Consider the following 20735-nt stretch of genomic DNA (forward strand, 5'->3'; position numbering starts at 1 on the left):
TAAGGATGTGCTCCACGAGGAGCTGGCTTTGGGCAACAGGCCCATCGGCAAACCAACTCTGCGCTACAGATATGTCAGCAGTTGTGGCATGAAGGCTGACAACATCAACTCTGGCCTGTGGGAACCGTTTGTGAAGGACCACAGCTCCTGGAGACAGGCAGGTTGTGTACCCATAGCAGTGATCTGAGGAGAAATGACCGCTGGGAGGAGCGCAGAGAGAAGAAATGCCATGATGCATCTGCAGCAGTGCACAGTCCATCTGTCTGCAGTCTTCATTTGCCCCAGCTGCAACAAAACAGGCCTCTCCCTTATCAGTCTCTACAGCCGCAGCAGGCGCTGTAACTCTCCAGTGGTTTGACTTCACACCCAATGTTGTGATCCTCCATGGCTCCCCAAAACCTGGTGTCTTGGGGATCCTGCCATCTTGCATTCTGTGTACATGACCAAGCCCTAAGATTATCGTGGTTTAAGCCTCCGTGGATTCAAAAATCTTTGCTAGACCATAGAAGCTCACACCACAATAAGTCTCCTTTGTTTCTGCATTGAAACGGTCATAGTGTCAACAGCTCCTGTAGATATCATGACTATTTTTTGTTTTATGGAATTTTAATTGGATTTGTTTAAATGCTTGCATTTAAAACTTTGCAGATGCTGCCTCAAGGACGTTTTTTGTGGAAAATCAATCTACAATAAATTATTGTGGGTTTTTTAAATAAAAAATATGTTATGCAAATAATTTTCAGCCTTGGGGGTAGAGAGGAGCCTAGAAAAACTATCTTCTTCATTTGGAATGTAGTATTGGGAAGTTAGGGTACTTCATAACATCTGGAAGTGCCAGGGGCGAAGAAAGAAAGGTAGGGGCTGTGAAAGAGAGCGAGTAGAGGAGTCTAAGGCTGCAAGCCATTTTGACCAGAGCCCACCTCTAGCTGTGTAGCCTTAAACTTCCATCTTCAGAACCCTACCTTGACTTCTGTTTCCTCGGTCGCAATGAAGTGTGACAAAGGCTGGGGATCTGCTGAAAAGACGATAGATGCAGCCCATTGCTTCTGCGCTTTCAGTAACAATCTGCTGATGCGAATCATGATAACCAAGAAGAAAACTTTCAATGAGGGAAAGCCGCTCTTCACCACTTTGATTTTGAGTAGTAGTAGTAGTAATAATATTAATTCTTATACCCCACCTATCTGGGTGGTTTCCAATAAAATACCAAGAGTATTCTGAAAAGTTAAAGTACAGAAGGCAGGAAATAATCCACATGAGGACCCAGTCCCCTCTCCCTCATTGACCACCAAACCAACAATAGGATGCATATGCAAAGAAAACCATAAAGTGCTTTATTCTGCATAGAGTTACAAGGGGAGCTACAGGCACTATGCACAAAATCCCCCATCTCAAGTAACAGAATGTTTCCATGGAACCCAAAAAGGACTCCACGGCCATAGTAACTAGACAAAAATGACCCTCAGAAGTGAAGTTCCTCAGACACAGTGTCCCCCACACATTTGGGTAAAGCCGATCAAGAATCTTCCTTTTCCTGGAACCTGGAAGTGAAAAACAAATACATATGTACAGTGGTACCTCAGGTTACATACACTTCAGGTTACAGACGCTTCAGGTTACAGACTCCGCTAACCCAGAAATAGTACCTCAGGTTAAGAAATTTGCTTCAGGATGAGAACAGAAATTGCGCAGCGGAGGCAGCAGGAGGCCCTATTAGCTAAAGTGGTGCTTCAGGTTAAGAACGGACCTCCAGAACGAATTAAGTTCTTAACCCGTGGTACCACTGTATTTGTAAGGCCATTCCCCAATGGAACTTGCCAACGGAAGCAACTCACAGAGAACGGTGACTGGATGACAAAGAGAATGTAGTTTTGAGTTTTGCACTCCAAAACTCTTAAGCAACCTCTCCCAGTAGTATCCATGTAGCTACAGTACTGAGGAAAGTCAGGGGTGAGATGGGATTCTCACAGGCCCTCAAAAGGCAACAGCCATGGAGATATTTAGATCTTCCCTCAATACCATCTTATGAGACCTACTCTCCAAGAAACATGAGAACCATCATAAAGCAGTATCTCCAGCATTCATCCTAGGAAAGGACAGTGGCATGGCGATAAGAGTGACTGCTCTGCATGCATAAGGTCTTAGGTTCAACCTCCAGCACCTCCATGTAGGGTTGGGAAAGAATCTGGGGAGCTGATGCCAGTCACTGCAGACCAGCTGGTGCTGAATGGAAAGTGATACCTGCTGAATCAGAAGGGCCATAGCTCAGAGAGAAGGTCCAGGTTCAATCCCTGACTTCTCCAGGTAGGGCTGCAAATACCCTATCTGAAACACTGGATAGCTGCCACCAGTCAATGTAGACCATGCGTGGGTAACCTTTGGTGCTCCATACGTTGCTGAACTACAACTCCCATCAGCCCTAGCAAGCATGGTCAATGGCCAGTGGTGTAGGCAACACTGAACTAAATGAACCCATGTTCTAACACAGGAAAAGGCAACTTCCTCACCTTTGTAGGCAGCTCAGAAGAGTTGAAACCTACTGCAAAGCCCAGCAGAACCAATGGAGGCTATTCACCAAGGCAACCCAAGTTCTTTGTCTCAAAACCAGGCTGGATGATGCAATCTTAATAAAAGTTTGTAGCACATGTTTCTTGGCAAATCAGTTGGGGTGGACGGGGTTGCTCATGGTGCTAATAATCCAATAGGGGACAAACAAACATATTTTGCAAAGCATGGACAAAGCGAACAGGGTGTCCAAGAGAGGCATGAACAAGCTGTTAGTAGCCTATCCTTACTTGCATCGAACGCAGGTGTAGAAGACCGTCTGCCCTTCATCCGCAGACCTCATCTGCCGCGTATGGTATGCCATGCCCTCGTTCCCGCACTGGGGACACTTCCTGTCAATCTGAGAGGAGAAACATAGGATAGATTCAGACCGGGAGGTGGGTTTCCCCATTTGGAATTTCATTCAGAGAACCCGCTTCAGAAAAAGAATATAAAGACATCTAAAATTCCATGCTCAGCACCTAAATTGCAAATCTGGGAATTACAATTCTGCCCCCAACATTTTCTTTCTGATGTGGGAACCATGTCAGCCAGATTTCATGGGCAGGATTCAAAGTATGTTGCTGTTGTTTTAAGTTCCACACTGAAAATCCAAAACTCAAAGAGAAAATTGTGCACACACTCCTCAATTCCTATTTTAAAAGTGTGCATCTAAAAGTTTAATGTTGGCAGGGTCAAATTATAAATTCTGTACTCTTTTATATAGTCCACTGTAAACAAGTGTACCTGCAGGCATGGAACAGCAACACTGTCCTGACAACAACTTGCATACCACCCCACCAGTTCTGAGCTACCTCATTTGAGTTAAAGGAACAAGGATCTTGGGATGCCTTTGCTACAGACAAATGAATCATTCCAGTATAACACCTACTTTCATTTCCCCATCCACTTACCAATGGTCCCTTGACCGCGCTTCCTTCATCCTCCGTCTTCAAAGAGGTGGAATCTGCACTGTTGAACGTGACGGATGTATGCACAATTCGCATCTCAAAAACTGTGTAGAGAACAAACGTATGAGGAACAACAGAGAACAGAACTCAAAAATGCAAGCTTAAAAGTCCCTCCTAATACTCTTTACAACAGCCTTCTATTTAATATCTCACCTGGCAGCCACATGTGTCAAGGAAATCCAAACAGGCATGTGTAGGGACTTCCATACAGGCAACTGAGAAAGGTAGAAGCTGAGGGACAGATCGCTCCATCCCTCCTGTTAGCCTGCTGCATTCTTATGCTGGCTGCTTAAGGAGTGGGTTCATCTTCTCAATATCTGGCATCAAGACAACAGGCTGATGAAGGAGGGGTGCAGCAATTCATACACACCTGGCCCCTCTTCCAACAGTTCATTTGGTTTCCATGCTAGACTGCTTGTGGTGGAGAGGAGAAGGCAATCCTTCATCCACAGTCAGCACAGAAATGCAGCCTATCAGCCTCTTAGCAGAGAAGTAAAAAGAACAACCCTAAAATAGCAGGATAGCAACTGTTGTGGGTTTATTTACAAGGCCATTCTACACTTTCACCAATCTGAGAGCACAGAAAGCGTCCCCATTCTTTTTGGCTCCAAAATCTGTTGCAGGCACCTCAAAATACTCAAAATTTTGTGGAAGAAAAACTGGTGACCCCTCCCCCAAAACTTTTCAAGAGGGGTGCATAATTGCTACTCCTCTTTTAATGACAAGATTCCTAAAAGTGTTATAAGTATTTACATAGCAGCTCCACATCTGAAGTTGGGTGAGTGTAGAGATGAGGCCCACAATTATACTTATGCCCACCTCTTGAATGACCACACCAGCCTTCAGGAATTTCTAACGTGTCTGCCTGGGGCTTCCCCAGAATGTGTCAGGAAGAGACCAAAGCCCTTACCTCGCACATCAATGGAGTAAGAGCAACAGGGGCATGTCACCTTGTCCTGAATCCCCGGCAAAGGCAGGACAGTACCGCACTCGGGGCAGAAATCGAGTTCTGATTCAAAGCAGGAGCTGCCTTGTATCATAATGACAAAAGTAAGTGGAAACTCTGCGGGGAGAAAAACACACACGTGGTCATGAAAACATCAGCTAGTCCAAGTGAAAACACATGTCAATGCTTTAGGAAAGGAAGGCTTTGGGAGCTGCTTGTGGTACCTCGTATCCCTTGCGTGACTGCCAAGCTAAATATAGTCCCCGTCCATCCATTAACTCCTCCATTTATCTGGACAATCGTTCACTGTATCACATACAGTGGTACCTCGGGTTAAGTACTTAATTCGTTCTAGAGGTCCATTCTTAACCTGAAACTGTTCTTAACCTGAAGCACCACTTTAGCTAATGGGGCCTCCTGCTGCCGCCGCGCCACCGGAGCACAGTTTCTGTTCTCATCCTGAAGCAAAGTTCTTAACCTGAACCACTATTTCTGAGTTAGCGGAGTCTGTAACCTGAAGCGTATGTAACCTGAAGCGTATGTAACCCGAGTTACCACTGTACATCGTGCAAACTGAAAACGGATTCCTCCAAGAAGCCATTGTAGCAAACTTATAAGGAGTTACAGCTAGGATAAACCCATCCCGGGTATTCTTGCGGTTAAATAAATAAATAAGATGAGAAAGTCCTCAAACCCCCAAAATGAGCAGTTTCCTTTCTGACTTCTTTTATATCACCATATATATAAATAAATAAATATATTGGGTCAGAACTTACTCCCCGCTAAAGCCGCTAAGGCTACAGCAGCAGACCTACAGGAACAGAACCGGAACTCTGCAAATCAAATCAGGCAGGCGCCAGGCAGCCCGATTCTCCCCAGGCTCCCTCCCGCGTCCTCTTACTGGGTTTGATGGAGCGGCTGGTTCCACGGGCAGCTGATTCCGCACGTGCTGGCATGGAACACTCACTTCATTTCCTGGAGAGACAAGCTCGGAAGCCTAGAGCGCCCGTGAGTCTAGCGAGGTGAAAAAGAAAGATTCAGAGGGAAACCGCTAGAGCGTCTCCGTCCATGGAGGTCTTCGCATTTCACAGCTGGAATCGCGCGCATTAGGATTAAAGGCTCTTCGACAAGCGCACTTTGGTTTCCAGTAAATGCACATAGGATCAGACCAGATGGGATTTTCCGAACTGGGGTTTATTTGTTTGCTTGTGTGTTTATTAGATTACAATGCCGCCCTTCATCCGAGGATCACGGGGCGGTGTACAATAAAAAAAACACACAAATATGCATGACAAAAACAATAAAAACGCTTATTTATTTGTTTGTCGCTTTGTTTCGCACAGCTTTCAACACACCCGCCACAAATGCATCCCAGAGCACCTGTCAGATCGATAAGAAAAATTTAAAAAACAAGATTGTCCCTGGCAAACTCAGTCTTGAAAAACGTGACACAGAAAGAAAATGGATGGGGTTGGAAAAGGAAATATGCAATGACCGTGTCCCAGATTTTAGTGGCGGACTGGCTTACTCTCAGCTAGCTATTTATTTTACGTATACTGAGAATAAATAGTCAACAGGAAAATACAGTTTTCCAAAGCTACCATATTCACCGCCATTGCAAAGATGGTGTGAAAAGTGATTGTGGTGAATGTAAAAGCTCCTCACTGGATTGGTGGCAAGGAGTGAAACTCTGCTTCAATATAAGACCATTTTTTTGAACATTTTTGAACATTTTGTTTTTAAAATTAAATTTCTTTTTTTAAAAAAAAAATTATTAACAATTTCAACATAACTATATATTAAAACATATCATATTCATTATTTCCCCCTTTTCCCCCCACTCCCCATCAAACCCTCCGTCCCCCCCCCAAGATTTCCCTCAGCACCTCTCTGATTTCTCAACACATGTTATTCTCTGCATATTATAAAATTATATCAGTCCTTATATTATCTATCTACCATGTTATCAATCAATAAATTTGTGTATGATTATTCAAAACCTGCCAAGGAGTCCAATTCATTTTGTTGTCTTTTTAAATACTTTGTAAAAAGTTCCCATTCTTCTTTAAAGTCACAGCTGTCCATATCTCGCAGTTTGTATGTCAGCTTAGCCAATTCTGTATAGTTCATCAATTTCTCTTGCCACTGTTCCTTTGTTGGGGTTTCCTCATTCTTCCATCCTTGTGCTATCAAGACTCTTGCCACTGTTGATAAATTCTTTATTTTCGTTGGCAGGTCTTGTCCTACAACCCCTAACAAAAATGCTTCTGGTTTTTTAAAAAATGTCATTTTAAACATTTTCTTCAATTCATCTTTCAATGGGTTTACCAATTGTTCACATGATTTTTTAATAATACTTTGCAGTTAATCCATCTGGACTTGGAGACCTGCCTTTTTTTGTCCACTTTATTGCCTCCAACACATCTTGAGCTGTTATTTGCATGTTTAAGATCACCATTTGTTCCTCTTATTTTCGGCAAGTTACTGCTTTTAATATATTCCTCTATTTTGGAAATTTTCCCCTTCACTTTCCTATACAATTCTGAAAAATATTTTACAAATGCTGCTCTTATTTCCTTCATCTTATCTGTGATCTTTCGATTTATGTTAATTTTGTTTATGGAGTTTTTTTGTTCACTTTTCTTCAACTGCCACGCTAGCAGTTTTCCTGATTTGTTGGCATGCTCAAAGTATTTATGTTTCATTCTTTTTATTTTCCAAGTAATTTATTCATTAACTATCATAGAATATTGAGTTTGTAATATTCTGATCCCCTTTAATCACTGACTCTTTATTTGCTTTCTTTGACAGTTGTTTCTCCTTATCTGCAATTTCATCTAAAATCTATTTTTCCTTTCTTTCTTTCAGTTTCTTTTTAAATGAATTTTGTTGTATAAACAATCCCCTCATTACCACCTTACTTGCATCCCAGACCATCTGCAATTTTGTCTGTCCTTGAATGTTTATTTCAAATTAATCACTCAAGGCCTTTTTAACTTTTTCCATAAAATTTTGATCATCAATAAGTCTTCATTCAATCTCCATCTAAATGAAATATGACTTTCTTTTTGTATTTCCATTTTCAAGGAATTATGATCTGAAAAATTCCTGGGGGGGGGTTAATTTCAATTTTTTAAACTCAAGGTTCCAACTCTTTGGAAATCCATAAAGAGTCTGTTCTTGAACTGCTATCATAAACATGGCTATAATAAGTGAACTCTTTGTCAAATCAGTGTCTTGTTCTGCATATATCTATCAAGTTCAAAGTTTGAGCCAAATCAAAAAAAGTCTTTGGTAATCTGCCTTCTTTCGTCTCTTTTTTCCTGGCTGATCTGTCTTTTTCTAATGATGAAACTCCATTTAAATCTCCCATTAACATCATCTTCTGATCTGCAAATTCAAGTAGTTCTGTTTCCATTAAAAACAAAACAAAAAACCACTGCTTTTTTCTCATTGGGGGCATAAATTCCTACCAAAATTACCTTCTCTCCCTGAACTTTTATTTATATTATTAAAATTCTACCTTTCTCATCCTTCTGAATCAATTTGGGTTCGAGTGCAGGATTAATGTAGAAAATTACTCCTCTCTTTTTTGCTTTATCCGCCAAGGTGAAGTCCAAACCTAATTTTTTATTAATTAAAACTCTTTTTATGCTTTTTTGCAGTGTGTGTTTCTTGAAGACAAATTATATCCAACTTTTGTTTTAAAATTACATGTTGAATCCTGTTACATTTGGCTTTGCTGTTCAAGCCATTAACATTCCAACTCAATATTTTAAGATTGGCCATTTTCAGAGTCAGTTACAATATCTGTTTTTCCACCTATTGCTCCTTCCAATGACAGCTGCTCCAGAGCAGCACTTTGTTCTGCTACTGGGTCTGTTCTTGTGTCATGTCCAGGGTCTAAGTCTCTCCTATGTTTTTCAAGGAATTCTTTGGCTTAGTATTCTGTTGTCAACCTGTATCTCTTTTTCATGAATGTAAATGAGATCCCTTCTGGGTATTCCCATTTGTACCTGATGTCTACCCTCTTCAATGCTGTTGCTAAAAACCGGTACTTGTGCCTCCTAAGTCTCGATTTCAATGGAATCTCCCTAAAATGTCAACTTTCTGTCCAGTAACCACGATACTGTCCTCAAAACGTTTTTTGAAGGATTGCATCCTTCATTTGATTTGAAGCTAATGTAAATAGGACATCTCCTAGCTGCCTTTTCAGTCTACTTTCTCTTGTCCTTAGTCCAAAACAGCTCTCCAACTTTTCTGCCATCCAGTCTGCAATTGTCTGTGTAACATATGTTTCTAAATTCTGTTCTGTCTCTGATTCTGGTAAGCTCTTATTCTCACTGTCCTGTCTCTCTCTCTCTCTTAACTATAAAAGGAGGATTTGATCTTCCAACTCATTTTGCTTCTCTTGTAGTCCTCCCACCGTCCCCATAACTGCTTTTTGTTCCTCCTTCAAGTGCCCTAACTCCTCAGTAGTTTGCCCCCCCAGTTTGTCAACTTTTTAGTTTCTAAATTATTGACCTTTTTGCCTAATTTTCCAAATTGTTCTGTCAACAATTTGTTAGATTTCTCCATATCCATATGCACTTGTTGAGTAAAACTTTTCATTGACTGAACCATCTCTTTCCTAAATTCCATAAACTGTTGTGTAAGGAAATCAGTATGTTCTGCTTTCCCTACTTTTTCTAATGACTCCTCTTGCACACTTGCACGTCTTTTGTCCATAGCAGATTTCCTAGTAACCGCTCCTGCATCTTGCTTACCCACCATATCTAGGCCAGCAGTCTTTCCCACAGTACGGCACTCTTGTTTTGAACTCTGCATTTCCTGGCTCAGCCCAGAAGTGTAGATATTTTCCCACTCCCATGACATTTTTATTTCCCTTTAAACAACCTTCCGTCTCCTAGCAATCCCTCAAGACAGTAAACCAAAAACCGACAAAAGAAAAGCATAAAATAATCCAAAAACAAAGGAAAAGGCATAAAATGATATGTGGAAAAATGATATATGAAAAATAGTGGAAGTGAACAGCTGGCTTCGCAAATGGTGTAAACGGGAACGGTTTGGATTCTTAGATCACGGACTGCAGTTTCTTGAAGATGGACTTCTGGCAAGCGATGGGCTGCACCTCACAACGGTTGGGAGAAATGTTTTTGCCAAAAATCTCAGAAACCTCATCAGGAGGGCTTTAAACTGACTAATGTGGGGGAGGGAGACAGTGCTCCTGAAGGTAGGAGTCTATCAATTGATGAAGATGATCATCCAAATGTCATAGACCAAATGGAGCAAACAGCACGCAGACCTAGTGGTGGGAGGAAAAAATCCTTAAATAAGAGACACGGGGGAATGATTAATGGACTTCAATGTCTGTACACTAATGCGCAAAGCATGGGAAATAAACAAGATGAGCTTGAGCTCTTGGTACAGCAAACTAAATATGACATAATAGGCATCACTGAAACCTGGTGGGATAAGTCCCACGATTGGAATGTAATAATGGGGGGATACAATCTATTTCAGAGAAACAGACCAGACAAGAAAGGAGGAGGAGTGGCGTTATATGTCAGGGATGTGTATACCTGCGAAGAGATCCAAGATTTAGAACCTCAAAGCCAAAGTGAGAGCATTTGGGTCAAAATTAAGGGAGAGAAGAATAACAGTGACCTCATTGTGGGAGTTTACTATAGATCCCCAAGCCAAACGGAGGACATAGATGATGCCTTCCTGGAACAGATGGCCAAGCATGCGAAAAGAAGGGAGATAGTAGTAATGGGGGACTTCAATTACCCGGATATTTGTTGGATGTCAAACTCAGCCAGGAGCATAAGGTCAAACAGATTCCTCACTGGCCTTGCAGACAACTTCATTGTCCAGAAAGTGGGAGAAGCAACAAGAGGAACAGCCATTTTAGATCTGGTCCTAACCAATGTTGATGACCTGGTTAGTGGGGTAGAAGTGGAAGGATCATTAGGCACGAGTGATCATGCTCTTCTGAAGTTTACTATACAGCGGAAAGGAGCAGCCAAGCATACTAGGACTCAATTTCTTGACTTTAAGAAAGCCGACTTCATAAAACTTAGGGAAGTGCTGGGTGAGATCCCATGGACAGTAATACTAAAAGGAAAGGGAGTTCATGATGGCTGGGAGTTTGTTAAGAGGGAGATAGTAAAAGCACAACGTCAGGCAATACCAATGAGACGGAAACATGGAAGGTGCCTAAAGAAGCCAGGGTGGCTATCTAAAGAACTTTTAACTGAGTTAAGATTAAAAAAGGATGTGTACAAAAAATGGAAAAGTGGGGAAAACAACAAAGAGGAATTCAAACAAATAGCCAGCACGTGTAGACACAAAGTCAGAAAAGCTAAAGCAAGGAATGAACTCAGGCTTGCTAGAGAGGTTAAAAGCAACAAAAAAGGCTTTTGTGGGTATGTTCGTAGCAAAAGGAAGAACAAAGAAACAGTGGGGTCACTCAGAGGAGAAGATGGTGAAATGCAAACAGGGGACACAGAAAGGGCTGAACTCCTCAATGCCTTCTTTGCCTCAGTCTTCTCCGATAAAGAAAACAATGCCCGACCTGAAGAATTTGGAGCAAATGATTCAGCAAAGGAAACACAGCCCAGAATAACTACGGAGATAGTACAAGAATACTTGGCTAGTTTAGATGTATTCAAGTCTCCAGGGCCAGATGAACTGCATCCAAGAGTATTAAAAGAACTGGCAGATGTGATCTCAGAACCACTGGAAGTCATCTTTGAGAATTCCTGGAGAACAGGCGAAGTGCCGGCAGACTGGAGGAGGGCAAATGTTGTCCCTATTTTCAAAAAGGGGAAAAGAGAGGACCCAAATAATTACCGCCCAGTCAGTCTGACATCAATACCAGGGAAGATTCTGGAGCAGATCATGAAGCAAACAGTCTGTGAGCACCTAGAAAGGAATGCTGTGATCACCAATAGTCAGCATGGATTTCTGAAAAATAAGTCATGTCAGACTAACCTGATCTCGTTTTTTGACAGAATTACAAGCCTGGTAGATGAAGGGAACACAGTGGATGTAGCCTACCTTGATTTCAGCAAGGCATTTGACAAGGTGCACCATGATATTCGTGTAAAGAAGCTGGTAAAATGCGGTCTTGACTATGCTACCACTCAGTAGATTTTTAACTTGCTGACTGACCGAACCCAAAGGGTGCTCATCAATGGTTCCTCTTCATCCTGGAGAAGAGTGACCAGTGGGGTGCCACAGGGTTCTGTCTTGGGCCCGGTCTTATTCAACATCTTTATCAACGACTTGGATGATGGACTCAAGGGCATTCTGATCAAATTTGCAGATGACACCAAACTGGGAGGGGTGGCTAACACCCCAGAGGACAGGATCACACTTCAAAACGACCTTGATAGATTAGAGAACTGGGCCAAAACAAACAAGATGAATTTTAACAGGGAGAAATGTAAAGTATTGCACTTGGGCAAAAAAAAATGAGAGGCACAAATACAAGATGGGTGACACCTGGCTTGAGAGCAGTACATGTGAAAAGGATCTAGGAGTCTTGGTTGACCACAAACTTGACATGAGCCAACAGTGTGACGCGGCAGCTAAAAAAGCCAATGCAATTCTGGGCTGCATCAATAGGAGTATAGCATCTAGATCAAGGGAAGTAATAGTGCCACTGTATTCTGCTCTGGTCAGACCTCACCTGGAGTACTGTGTCCAGTTCTGGGCACCACAGTTCAAGAAGGACACTGACAAACTGGAACGTGTCCAGAGGAGAGCAACCAAAATGGTCAAAGGCCTGGAAACGATGCCTTATGAGGAATGGCTAAGGGAGCTGGGCATGTTTAGCCGGGAGAAGAGGAGGTTAAGGGGTGATATGATAGCCATGTTCAAATATATAAAAGGATGTCACATAGAGGAGGGAGAAAGGTTGTCTTCTGCTGCTCCAGAGAAGTGGACACGGAGTAATGGATCCAAACTACAAGAAAGAAGATTCCACCTAAACATTAGGAAGAACTTCCCGACAGTAAGAGCTGTTCGACAGTGGAATTTGCTGCCAAGGAGTGTGGTGGAGTCTCCTATTTTGGAGGTCTTTAAGCAGAGGCTTGACAGCCATATGTCAGGAGTGCTCTGATGGTGTTTCCTGCTTGGCAGGGGGTTGGACTCGATGGCCCTTGTGGTCTCTTCCAACTCTATGATTCTATGATTCTATTCTATGATTCTATGATTCTATGATATCACACTAAATCTATAAAATACAAAAATAACAGTTCTCACACCCAGGCCCTTAAAAAACAGAAAAAACAAAACAATTCCAGATCAAATCAGATCAATCAAACAAGACCATTCCCAATCCAGCCGACATATAAAATTAATATAAAAGCATATACTTCTCTTCAGTCCTGTCCTTTCCTTTTCCCAAAGGTGGTGGGAAGTAAGAGTTAGTCCAACTTTATATAAATCCAAGATGTACTTCTAAGTTAAAAGCCCAAGTCCAAATTCAAGTCCATGTAAACTGTTCTTTAGTACCGTATTTTTCACTCTATAAGATGCACTTTTCCCCTTCTAAAAAGTAAGGGGAAATGTGTGTGCATCTTATGGAGCGAATGCAGACTCGATGGCTTCAGCGAAAGCAATGCGAAGCCTCCGGAGCACAGTGCTCCCGCTTTGCTCCGGAGGCTTCGCGTTGCTTTCGCTGAAGCCAGGTCGGTGCGCACCAACCCCTCTTGCTCTCCTGGCTTCAGGGATAGCAAGATGAGTGCCACAGCCCTAGAGTCGTCCGCAACTGGACCTAAGAGTCAGGAGTCCCTTTACCTTTAATACCACTTTAAACAGCCATGGCTTACTCAAAGAATGCTGGGTGCTGTAGTTTAAGTAGGGTTGCCATATTTCAATACACACCCTTTTTTTGCCAAATCTTTTAAAAAATGAAAATTGCCAAAATCTACACTACCAGCGTGGGCTGTCACACATCCAGATTTTCCCAGACATTTCAGTGATTTTCCGCCCTGACGCTGTTTACAAGTGCTGAATACTGACTGTGTCCAGGAAATTTTGGACATATGGCAACCCTCAGTTTATGGTGCTGAATGTTTTTAGAATACCCCTGTTCTCCTCACAGAGCTACAGTTTCCTACAGAATCAGACAGCATTTTTAAAAATTAGTAATCTACTGTATAGACCACAGGAGCAAATCAGATCCACTTTCCCCTTCCCAAAAGCAGCAGCTCAAAGCACCTTATGAACTATGAAAACAAGCATTAAAAATAACAGAAAACATTATTATTATTATTATTATTATTATTATTATTATTATTATTATTATTAATTTATTTTATTTCTACCCCGCCCATCTGGCTGGATTGCCACCAGTAGTTGCCAAACCAAAAAGCAGCATCAAGGAAGAAGAACATAAAGGGTCCAAGTGAAGAATCAATAAACCAACAGTTAATAACTTTGCTGAACTTGCAACACAAGTTCCACAACTTGGGCACAATTATAGCAGTTTCAAGTACTTCTGCAAATGATGAAATAACTCTGACGAAAGTCGCCTTCCCTGAGGATGTCATGCGAGTGGCAGCTGGCCTTTGGGACTGCATGTCTTAATAGGGAGCCTGCCTCTAATTGTTCAGCTTGAAGTTTGAATCCCTGAGGCTCCGTGATGTGCAGGAAACTGCCTTGCATTGTCCATTAGATTCTGGAGACGCAGCAACAACAGCCCCTTCTTCAGTAAGATCCCCATAAAGCCAGCTCCCTTCCTCTCCAATGCCCTGCAAGAAGTAGGCTTATGCTGTGGGAGGTCTCTAGGTACATGTAGTTGGGGTGCAATTCTCAGCCAGAATAGCAACGATGCTGGGGTGAAGTAGTAGACAAGTTGCGGGGAAAGGGAAAATCCAGCTTCTCCCTTTTATTTAATCTTTGAGACTCTACAGCGATCTTTCCAACCTTTCTGACAGTCTATATTCGTATCTATTTCCATACTCCTGATCTTACTCTCTCCCTTTCCCACCACAAACACACACACAAAGAATGGACGCTTCCTCCCATCTAACTTCTAACTGCATTCAACTCCTTTCTCTCACCTCTTTTTTCTGTCAAAAGTAAACACATTGATATTTAATTCATTATAGTCCATAATCCTTTGACTCTTTCCTGGGAACATAGCATTTCCTTTCTTCACATTCCACATCTATCATCCATCTTTCTGTCTGTCTGCATACCTGCCTGCCTGCCTCTTTGTACCTCTCCACACCTGTCTGCTTCTCTTTGCTTGACTTTCTCCTTCCATGCTGCCAGCCTCTCCCTCAAGCCAACTTCTGCCACAGCCTGTGATCTCTGGCCATAGCTTCTGGACCATAAAAGCCTATCCAGAGTGCATCTGTTGATGGGAGTGAAGCCCCAAGACAAGCTCACTGCTCTGGTTTCCTACAAGTAGCAGGACAAATACGGATTCATCCCTGGAATAGAAGCAAAAGTTGTATCCTTAGTCATCACACGAGAGAAGAACTGGAAGAAGGGAAGGCGATTGTTACGAAGACAGAAGTGAGGTTAGGAAGGGGCTGACCCAGCAAAAGAACAATAACCTTATACTAGAGTACCGATATACGTGAGATGAAAAGGAGAGCTGGGATTAAGTGGCGTTTAGTTTATGTCTTTCGATCTATGGGAAGCAGCCTTTTCCTTCATGCAGAGGTGAGTACTGTGATTTGCTTTATTTACTCCTGCCTGAAGTTTCTAGTCCTTCTGGTTTTCCAAAATTTTATGCCAACAGGACTTTGCAGCTGCCTCCCCAGAAACACTCTTTAATGCATATTTGTTCTGATTTGCCCTCATGGTGCTCTCTGGGCGGTCATACCCAACCCCACTTTTAATACAGTTTGCGCCTGCAGAAGCTTTCGGATAGTCATACTGTTTCATTTCCAAGCAGTGCACAACCTGTAACATGCTGCTGAAACCCTGTAACTTTTTATACCACAACTGTTCCAGTTTACTTTTGTCCTGCTGCATGTGGAGAGCAATAACATGCTAGCGTTGGGGAAGCATCGCAAAACTGAGGGCTCATCGACACTTCCGCTTGTCCATTGCCTAGAAAGAGCAGTTTTCTCCAGGAGAAAGCAGTGGACAAGCCCTAAAGCAGGATAAATCCATTACTAATTCACTGTTGGGGGACACGGGTGGCGCTGTGGGTTAAACCACAGAGCCTAGGACTTGCTGATCAGAAGGTCGGCGGTATGAATCCCCGCAACGGGGTGAGCTCCTGTTGCTCGGTCCCTGCTCCTGCCAACCTAGCTGTTCGAAAGCACGTCAAAGTGCAAGTAGATAAATAGGTACTGCTCCAGCGGGAAGGTTTCCGTGTGCTGCTCTGGTTCACCAGAAGTGGCTTAGTCATGCTGGCCACATGACCCGGAAGCTGTACACCGGCTCCCTTGGCCAATAAAGCGAGATGAGCGCTGCAACCCCAGAGTCGGTCACGACTGGACCTAATGGTCAGGGGTCCCTTTAATTCACTGTTACTGTGTCAATAACACGTTGCAGAAGACATATGCAATAACTCACCCATCTAGAAGTGTCCTCTGTTGGTTTTTCTTTCTGAGCTCCCCCACCCTACAACTTCCTTATACATTCCTTGTTTGAAGTTGCTCTATCCCTTGACTGTATTGTTTCCATTTGTCTTTTTCTGCACCTCTTTCAGTTCTACAGAACTGTGGAAGAGTCGGAAAACAGAGCAAAACACAGTTTTCACTATTTATTATTATAGTTGAATTTGTATACTGCCCTTTATCTAAAGATCCCAGGGCAGTTTACAACATAAGAACACAAAATGAGAATACAAAATATATAATAAACCAAAAACACCCACACACAAAAACACACATTTAAAAAGCCATAATAAAACCCAAAAAAGCCCATAGGAAGTCCATGGGTTGAAAACCTGGCATATTAATCCATGTCATACTAAATCACTTTGAGGTGTTTTATAGGAAGTGATTCACTAATTAAATCATCACCATGCTCTTTTATTTTCAGTCCTTTTCCCAATAATTACTGGCACTGAATTGTTTTGTCTCTCTCTTTTTATTCCCCCCAATGCCAGCCCTACAAGCTCAGGGGGCAGCGGCAAGGCTGCACACTGGTCTTTGAGGCTGGCTGTGGGGGAAAGCAATGCTTCCCTCCACCGCCAGCCCCAAAGAGCAGGTCGAAAGGAACCTGAAGCCTCCGGAGCCCAGTGGGAACTCCCGCCACCCTCCAAAGGCTTCAGGTTACCTTCACTGAAGCCTGGAGAGCGAGAGGGGTCAGTGTGCACCGACCCGTCTCGCTCTGCAGGCTTCCAAGGTAGCCGCCTGAAGCCTCCAGAGTACAGCAGTAACTCCCACTGCGCTCTGGAGGCTTTGCGTGAATGCACCTTGAACGCACCTTGTTTTAGAGGGGGAGAACAAGAAAAAAAATTTTTTTCCTGTTCTCCCCCTCCTATGGTCCGGTCCATCCTATAGAACAAAAAATACGGTATTCAATAAACGTATGTGAGGGGGAGAACAAAACCCCACAGCTTTCTTGCCCCCATAAACTGTCAAATTGGGTTGCAGACAACTAAGTTCTACTCAGAGTTGAGCCACTGAAATTCATCAGTGGGTCTACTATGAGTAGGACTAGCAATACAGACAGTTGTCTCCCCTTGATCTCTTGGTTTTTATTAACCAGTAACATAATCCATAAGAACAGTGAATCTCAAACTGTGGTGTGTGGGTTACCAGTGATCCGCAAGCTTCGTTCAGGTGCTCTGTGGGGTTGTTCGTATTAAATGTGAATATTGCATAGATATAATTGAATATGGTATATGGATATACATATAGATATTGTATATGGATAATTGTATTTTTATTCTATGGAATGCAATTTGTAACACAACAAAATAGAACGCCAGAAATTAAAACAGTGAAAATGCAATTAAAAATCACACAGCATCTACTACAGCACTTTACAATTATGACAACAGGCAGAAACATAATTAAGGGTCCACCCATACCTTGGCTTAATGTGGAATGTGAACTGCTTGTGTGAACTGCAATTCCCCTATGTCCATACATTATTCCCCAACTGTTGCTGTCCCACACTTTATCTTAATTATGTTTCTGCCTGTTTTAACAAATTGTAAAGTGCTGTAGTAGCTGCTGTGTGATTTTTAATTGGATTTTCATTGTTTTAATTTCTGGCGTTCTATTTTGTTGTGTTACAAATTGCACAAATTGTGTTACAAATTATCTAGCAGTAGTTGGAGGAGAATGCTCTCAGTAGAGCATGAGACTCAATCTCAGCATTTCTCCGATGAAAATAGGGGCGTCCTATTCAACAACAACAACAGTTTTAATATTTATATCCTGCTCATCTGACTGGGTTGACCAAGCCACTTCCAACATATATAAAAACATAATAAAACATTAAACATTTAAAAAACTTCCCTATATAAGACTGCCTTCAGATGTCTTCTAAAGGTTGACACAATCACCGCTGAGCACCCTCTCCCACTTTGTGGTTCTCGCTTGGATCCCTAGTTTACTCTAGAGCAGAGTGGTCCAACACGTGGCCCTCAAGGCCTTTTTGGCAGCCCTCAGCACCGTTTGCTGCCCACCACCTTCAGCCCTCGCCTTCCCAAAGTTGGATAAGTGAGTTGCTGGGCTTTGCAAAGGAGGAGTGAGGGCTCTGACAGGGTCTTAGGGTCCCCCTGCCTCCTTCCCAAAGCCCAATTAGTGCTTTTCCAGCTTTAGGAAGAAGGTGGGAAGGTTCTAGGATGCCGTTGGAGCATCGTGACTCCTTCCCAAAGCCCAGCCCTCGCTTCTCTGGCTTTGGGAAAGCAGCAGGAGGGACCCCCTCAAATCTTGGCCTCGCTCCCCTGCCCTGCATGGCAAGGCAGTGTGCAGCTTGTGGGTTCTGTGTCGAAATTCTCTTGCGGCCCACTTGGTATGAAAGGTTGGACTGCCCTGCTCTAGAATCAAGGGTGAGGAAACAAGCTGGGAGATGATTCAAACATGCGTGGAGGAAAACTCTGTTGAATGAAATTGAACACTAGGGAGGGCTCATAGAATCATCGAATTGTAGAGTTGGACCCACATGACCATCTATTAAAAACCAATAATTTTAAAAGTTGTGTGTCCTTGTTTCTCAATTTGATCCTTACATATGGTTTTCTGGTCTTTCATGCATTATGAGTTGCCATTATTATTATTGATTATAGTTTAGTAAATCTTTATTATACAGTGGTACCTCGGGTTACAAACACCTTGGGTTACAAACACTTCGGGTTACAGACTCCACTTACCCAGTAGTACCACCTTGGGTTAAGAACTTTACCTCAGGATGAAAACAGAAATTGCGCATCGGCAGCGCGCCACAAGCAGGAGGCCCCATTAGCTAAAGTGGTACCTCAGGTTAAGAATGGTTTCAGGTTCAGAACGGACCTCTGGAACGAATTAAGTTTGTAACCAGAGGTACCACTGTAATTGTTAAGTGTAAACTGTTTTTTAAGTTTGCCGTTTACGTATTGAAGATGATGCACAGGGGAGCATCATGGGAAGAAGGCAACCAAAGCTACCAAGGAGAATTCATCTTACTGGGAGTGGCTGACCGCCCACGCTTGGAGATGCTGCTCTTTGCCATTATCCTGACCTGCTACGTGATGACCCTGTTGGGAAACATGACCATCATTGTGGTGTCGCGGCTGGACCCCCAACTCCACACCCCTATGTATTTCTTCCTCAGCAACCTCTCCTTCCTTGATCTTTGCTTCACCACCAGCCTCGGACCACAGATGCTGGTGAGCTTCTGGAGGAAAAACAAGTCCATCTCCTATGGCGGCTGTGTGGCTGAGATGTACATCTCCCTTGCTTTGGGCTCCACAGAATGTGTCCTTTTGGCTTTTATGGCCTATGACCGATATGCTGCAGTCTGCCATCCGCTGCGCTACACTACCATTATGAACCATTCTGTATGTTTCACAATGGCTGCCATCTCCTGGGTTAGTGGATTCAGCAATTCACTAGTGCAGACGGTGTTGACATTTAGGATTCCACGATGCGGAGAGAACCGAATAGACCATTTTTTCTGTGAGGTGCCCGCCTTTATCAAATTGGCCTGTGGGGATACCTCACTCAATGAGGCTGTCCTCTTTTTTGCCAGTGTGGTCATCCTTCTGTTACCAGTAGGCCTGATCACTGTCTCTTATGCCTACATTGTGGCAGCTGTGTTAAGGATCCGCTCAGCTGAAGGCAGGCAGAAGGCCTTCAACACCTGTGCTTCCCACTTGATCGTGGTGTCGCTGTTTTATGGCACGGCCATTTTCAGTTACCTCCAGCCCCCGTCCAACTACTCCCGCGACCGGGGCAAGTTGGTCTCCCTTTTCTATACATTTGTCACCACCATGCTAAATCCACTAATCTACACCCTGAGGAACAAAGAGGTACACAAAGCTCTTGGAAGGGTAATGAAGAGACTCCCAATAGCTCCTAGCTTTATTCAGCAGTTCAGTCTTATCTTTTAATAACAATAAAATCTCTCATTAATCATCTGTATGATTCCCCTTTCTGTGGAAATGTGTCGCTTTTCTTGGTCCTATATTAATGAATGTTTCTTTTGTGAATGTTTTATTGCTGCTATGATTACTGCAATCTTATGATGCTGTAATATTGTTTTATTGAAATTTACAGAATTTTTACAGAAATTTACAGAAAGGTGGGGTGGAGATGTTGAAAATAAATAAATCTTTCTTTCTTTCTGTTCTGGCCCTTGCTTCTTGACATAGTACTCCAATTCAGGTTTCTGTTTCTACCAAAATATTTTATTCACAGATTACTATGATACATAGGCACCACAGCTGACAGGAGATGGTAGGGCTGCAGCCGGACATTTATCTGATATCTAGCTCAAGCCCCCTTTTCTCTCTCTCCCATAACGCCAGAACTGGTGGACCTCAAACGAAGCTGACTGTCGAAAGATGGCCACCAACCTATAAAGCCTTGTCTTCCATGCTTTTCTCCAACCCTCTTTTAAAAGCTATCATTGGCTACTAGTCACGATGACTATTTTCTACATCCTCTGTCAATACCAGTTTCTAGAAGATGCAGGAGGATAGAGTGCTCTTGTACTTGCTAGTTTTCCAGAGGCATCTGTGAGACGACTAGATGGGCCTCTGACCTGATCCAGTAGGCTCTCATGTTCTTGATGTGCTCCTAAATTTTCTCTATATTGAATAGATATTTTTAGAGATTGCATTTCTGCTTATTGTTAAG

The 20735-nt window shown here is 42.9% G+C and overlaps 2 protein-coding genes across 3 annotated transcripts; one reads left to right on the forward strand and one right to left on the reverse strand.

The window, feature by feature from the left end:
- Window positions 1-1311: 1311 nt before the first annotated feature.
- On the reverse strand, window positions 1312-5454 carry POLR1H (RNA polymerase I subunit H). 2 transcript variants are annotated; one of them, XM_081183712.1, is made up of 5 exons: window positions 5363-5454; window positions 4426-4578; window positions 3459-3559; window positions 2796-2905; window positions 1312-1541 (listed from the first exon to the last, which is right to left on the reverse strand). In XM_081183712.1, exons 1-5 carry the CDS (start codon window positions 5415-5417, stop codon window positions 1517-1519), a joined length of 444 nt encoding a protein of 147 aa, XP_081039838.1. In that variant the 5' UTR covers window positions 5418-5454; the 3' UTR covers window positions 1312-1516. The 2 variants fall into 2 exon arrangements, with proteins under 2 accessions (XP_081039838.1, XP_081039839.1); XM_081183713.1 differs by having other exon boundaries at window positions 5238-5377.
- A 13543-nt stretch (window positions 5455-18997) lies between these two features.
- LOC308577323 (olfactory receptor 2G3-like) lies at window positions 18998-20089 on the forward strand (the record flags this gene model as incomplete). The annotated part of the gene is made up of 1 exon (XM_081177424.1): window positions 18998-20089. The coding sequence occupies one exon, from the start codon at window positions 18998-19000 to the stop codon at window positions 19985-19987; it is 990 nt and encodes a 329-aa protein (XP_081033550.1). The 3' UTR covers window positions 19988-20089.
- Between the last annotated feature and the right edge of the window lie 646 nt (window positions 20090-20735).

This window comes from Podarcis bocagei (genome assembly GCF_964188305.1).
Source record: "Podarcis bocagei genome assembly, chromosome: 2".
In the NCBI taxonomy this organism is placed as follows: Eukaryota; Metazoa; Chordata; class Lepidosauria; order Squamata; family Lacertidae; genus Podarcis; species Podarcis bocagei.

What these genes read in the sequence shown, in the direction of transcription:
- POLR1H (XM_081183712.1), bottom strand. Translation starts at nt 5,417, where the DNA reads ATGCCAGCACGTGCGGAATCAGCTGCCCGTGGAACCAGCCGCTCCATC. An exon ending in TTACTCCATTGATGTGCGAG is followed by an intron (nt 3,560 to 4,425) that starts GTAAGGGCTTTG and finishes TTCTCTACACAG; the next exon opens with TTTTTGAGATGCGAATTGTG. An exon ending in GCGCGGTCAAGGGACCATTG is followed by an intron (nt 2,906 to 3,458) that starts GTAAGTGGATGG and finishes TTCTCCTCTCAG; the next exon opens with ATTGACAGGAAGTGTCCCCA.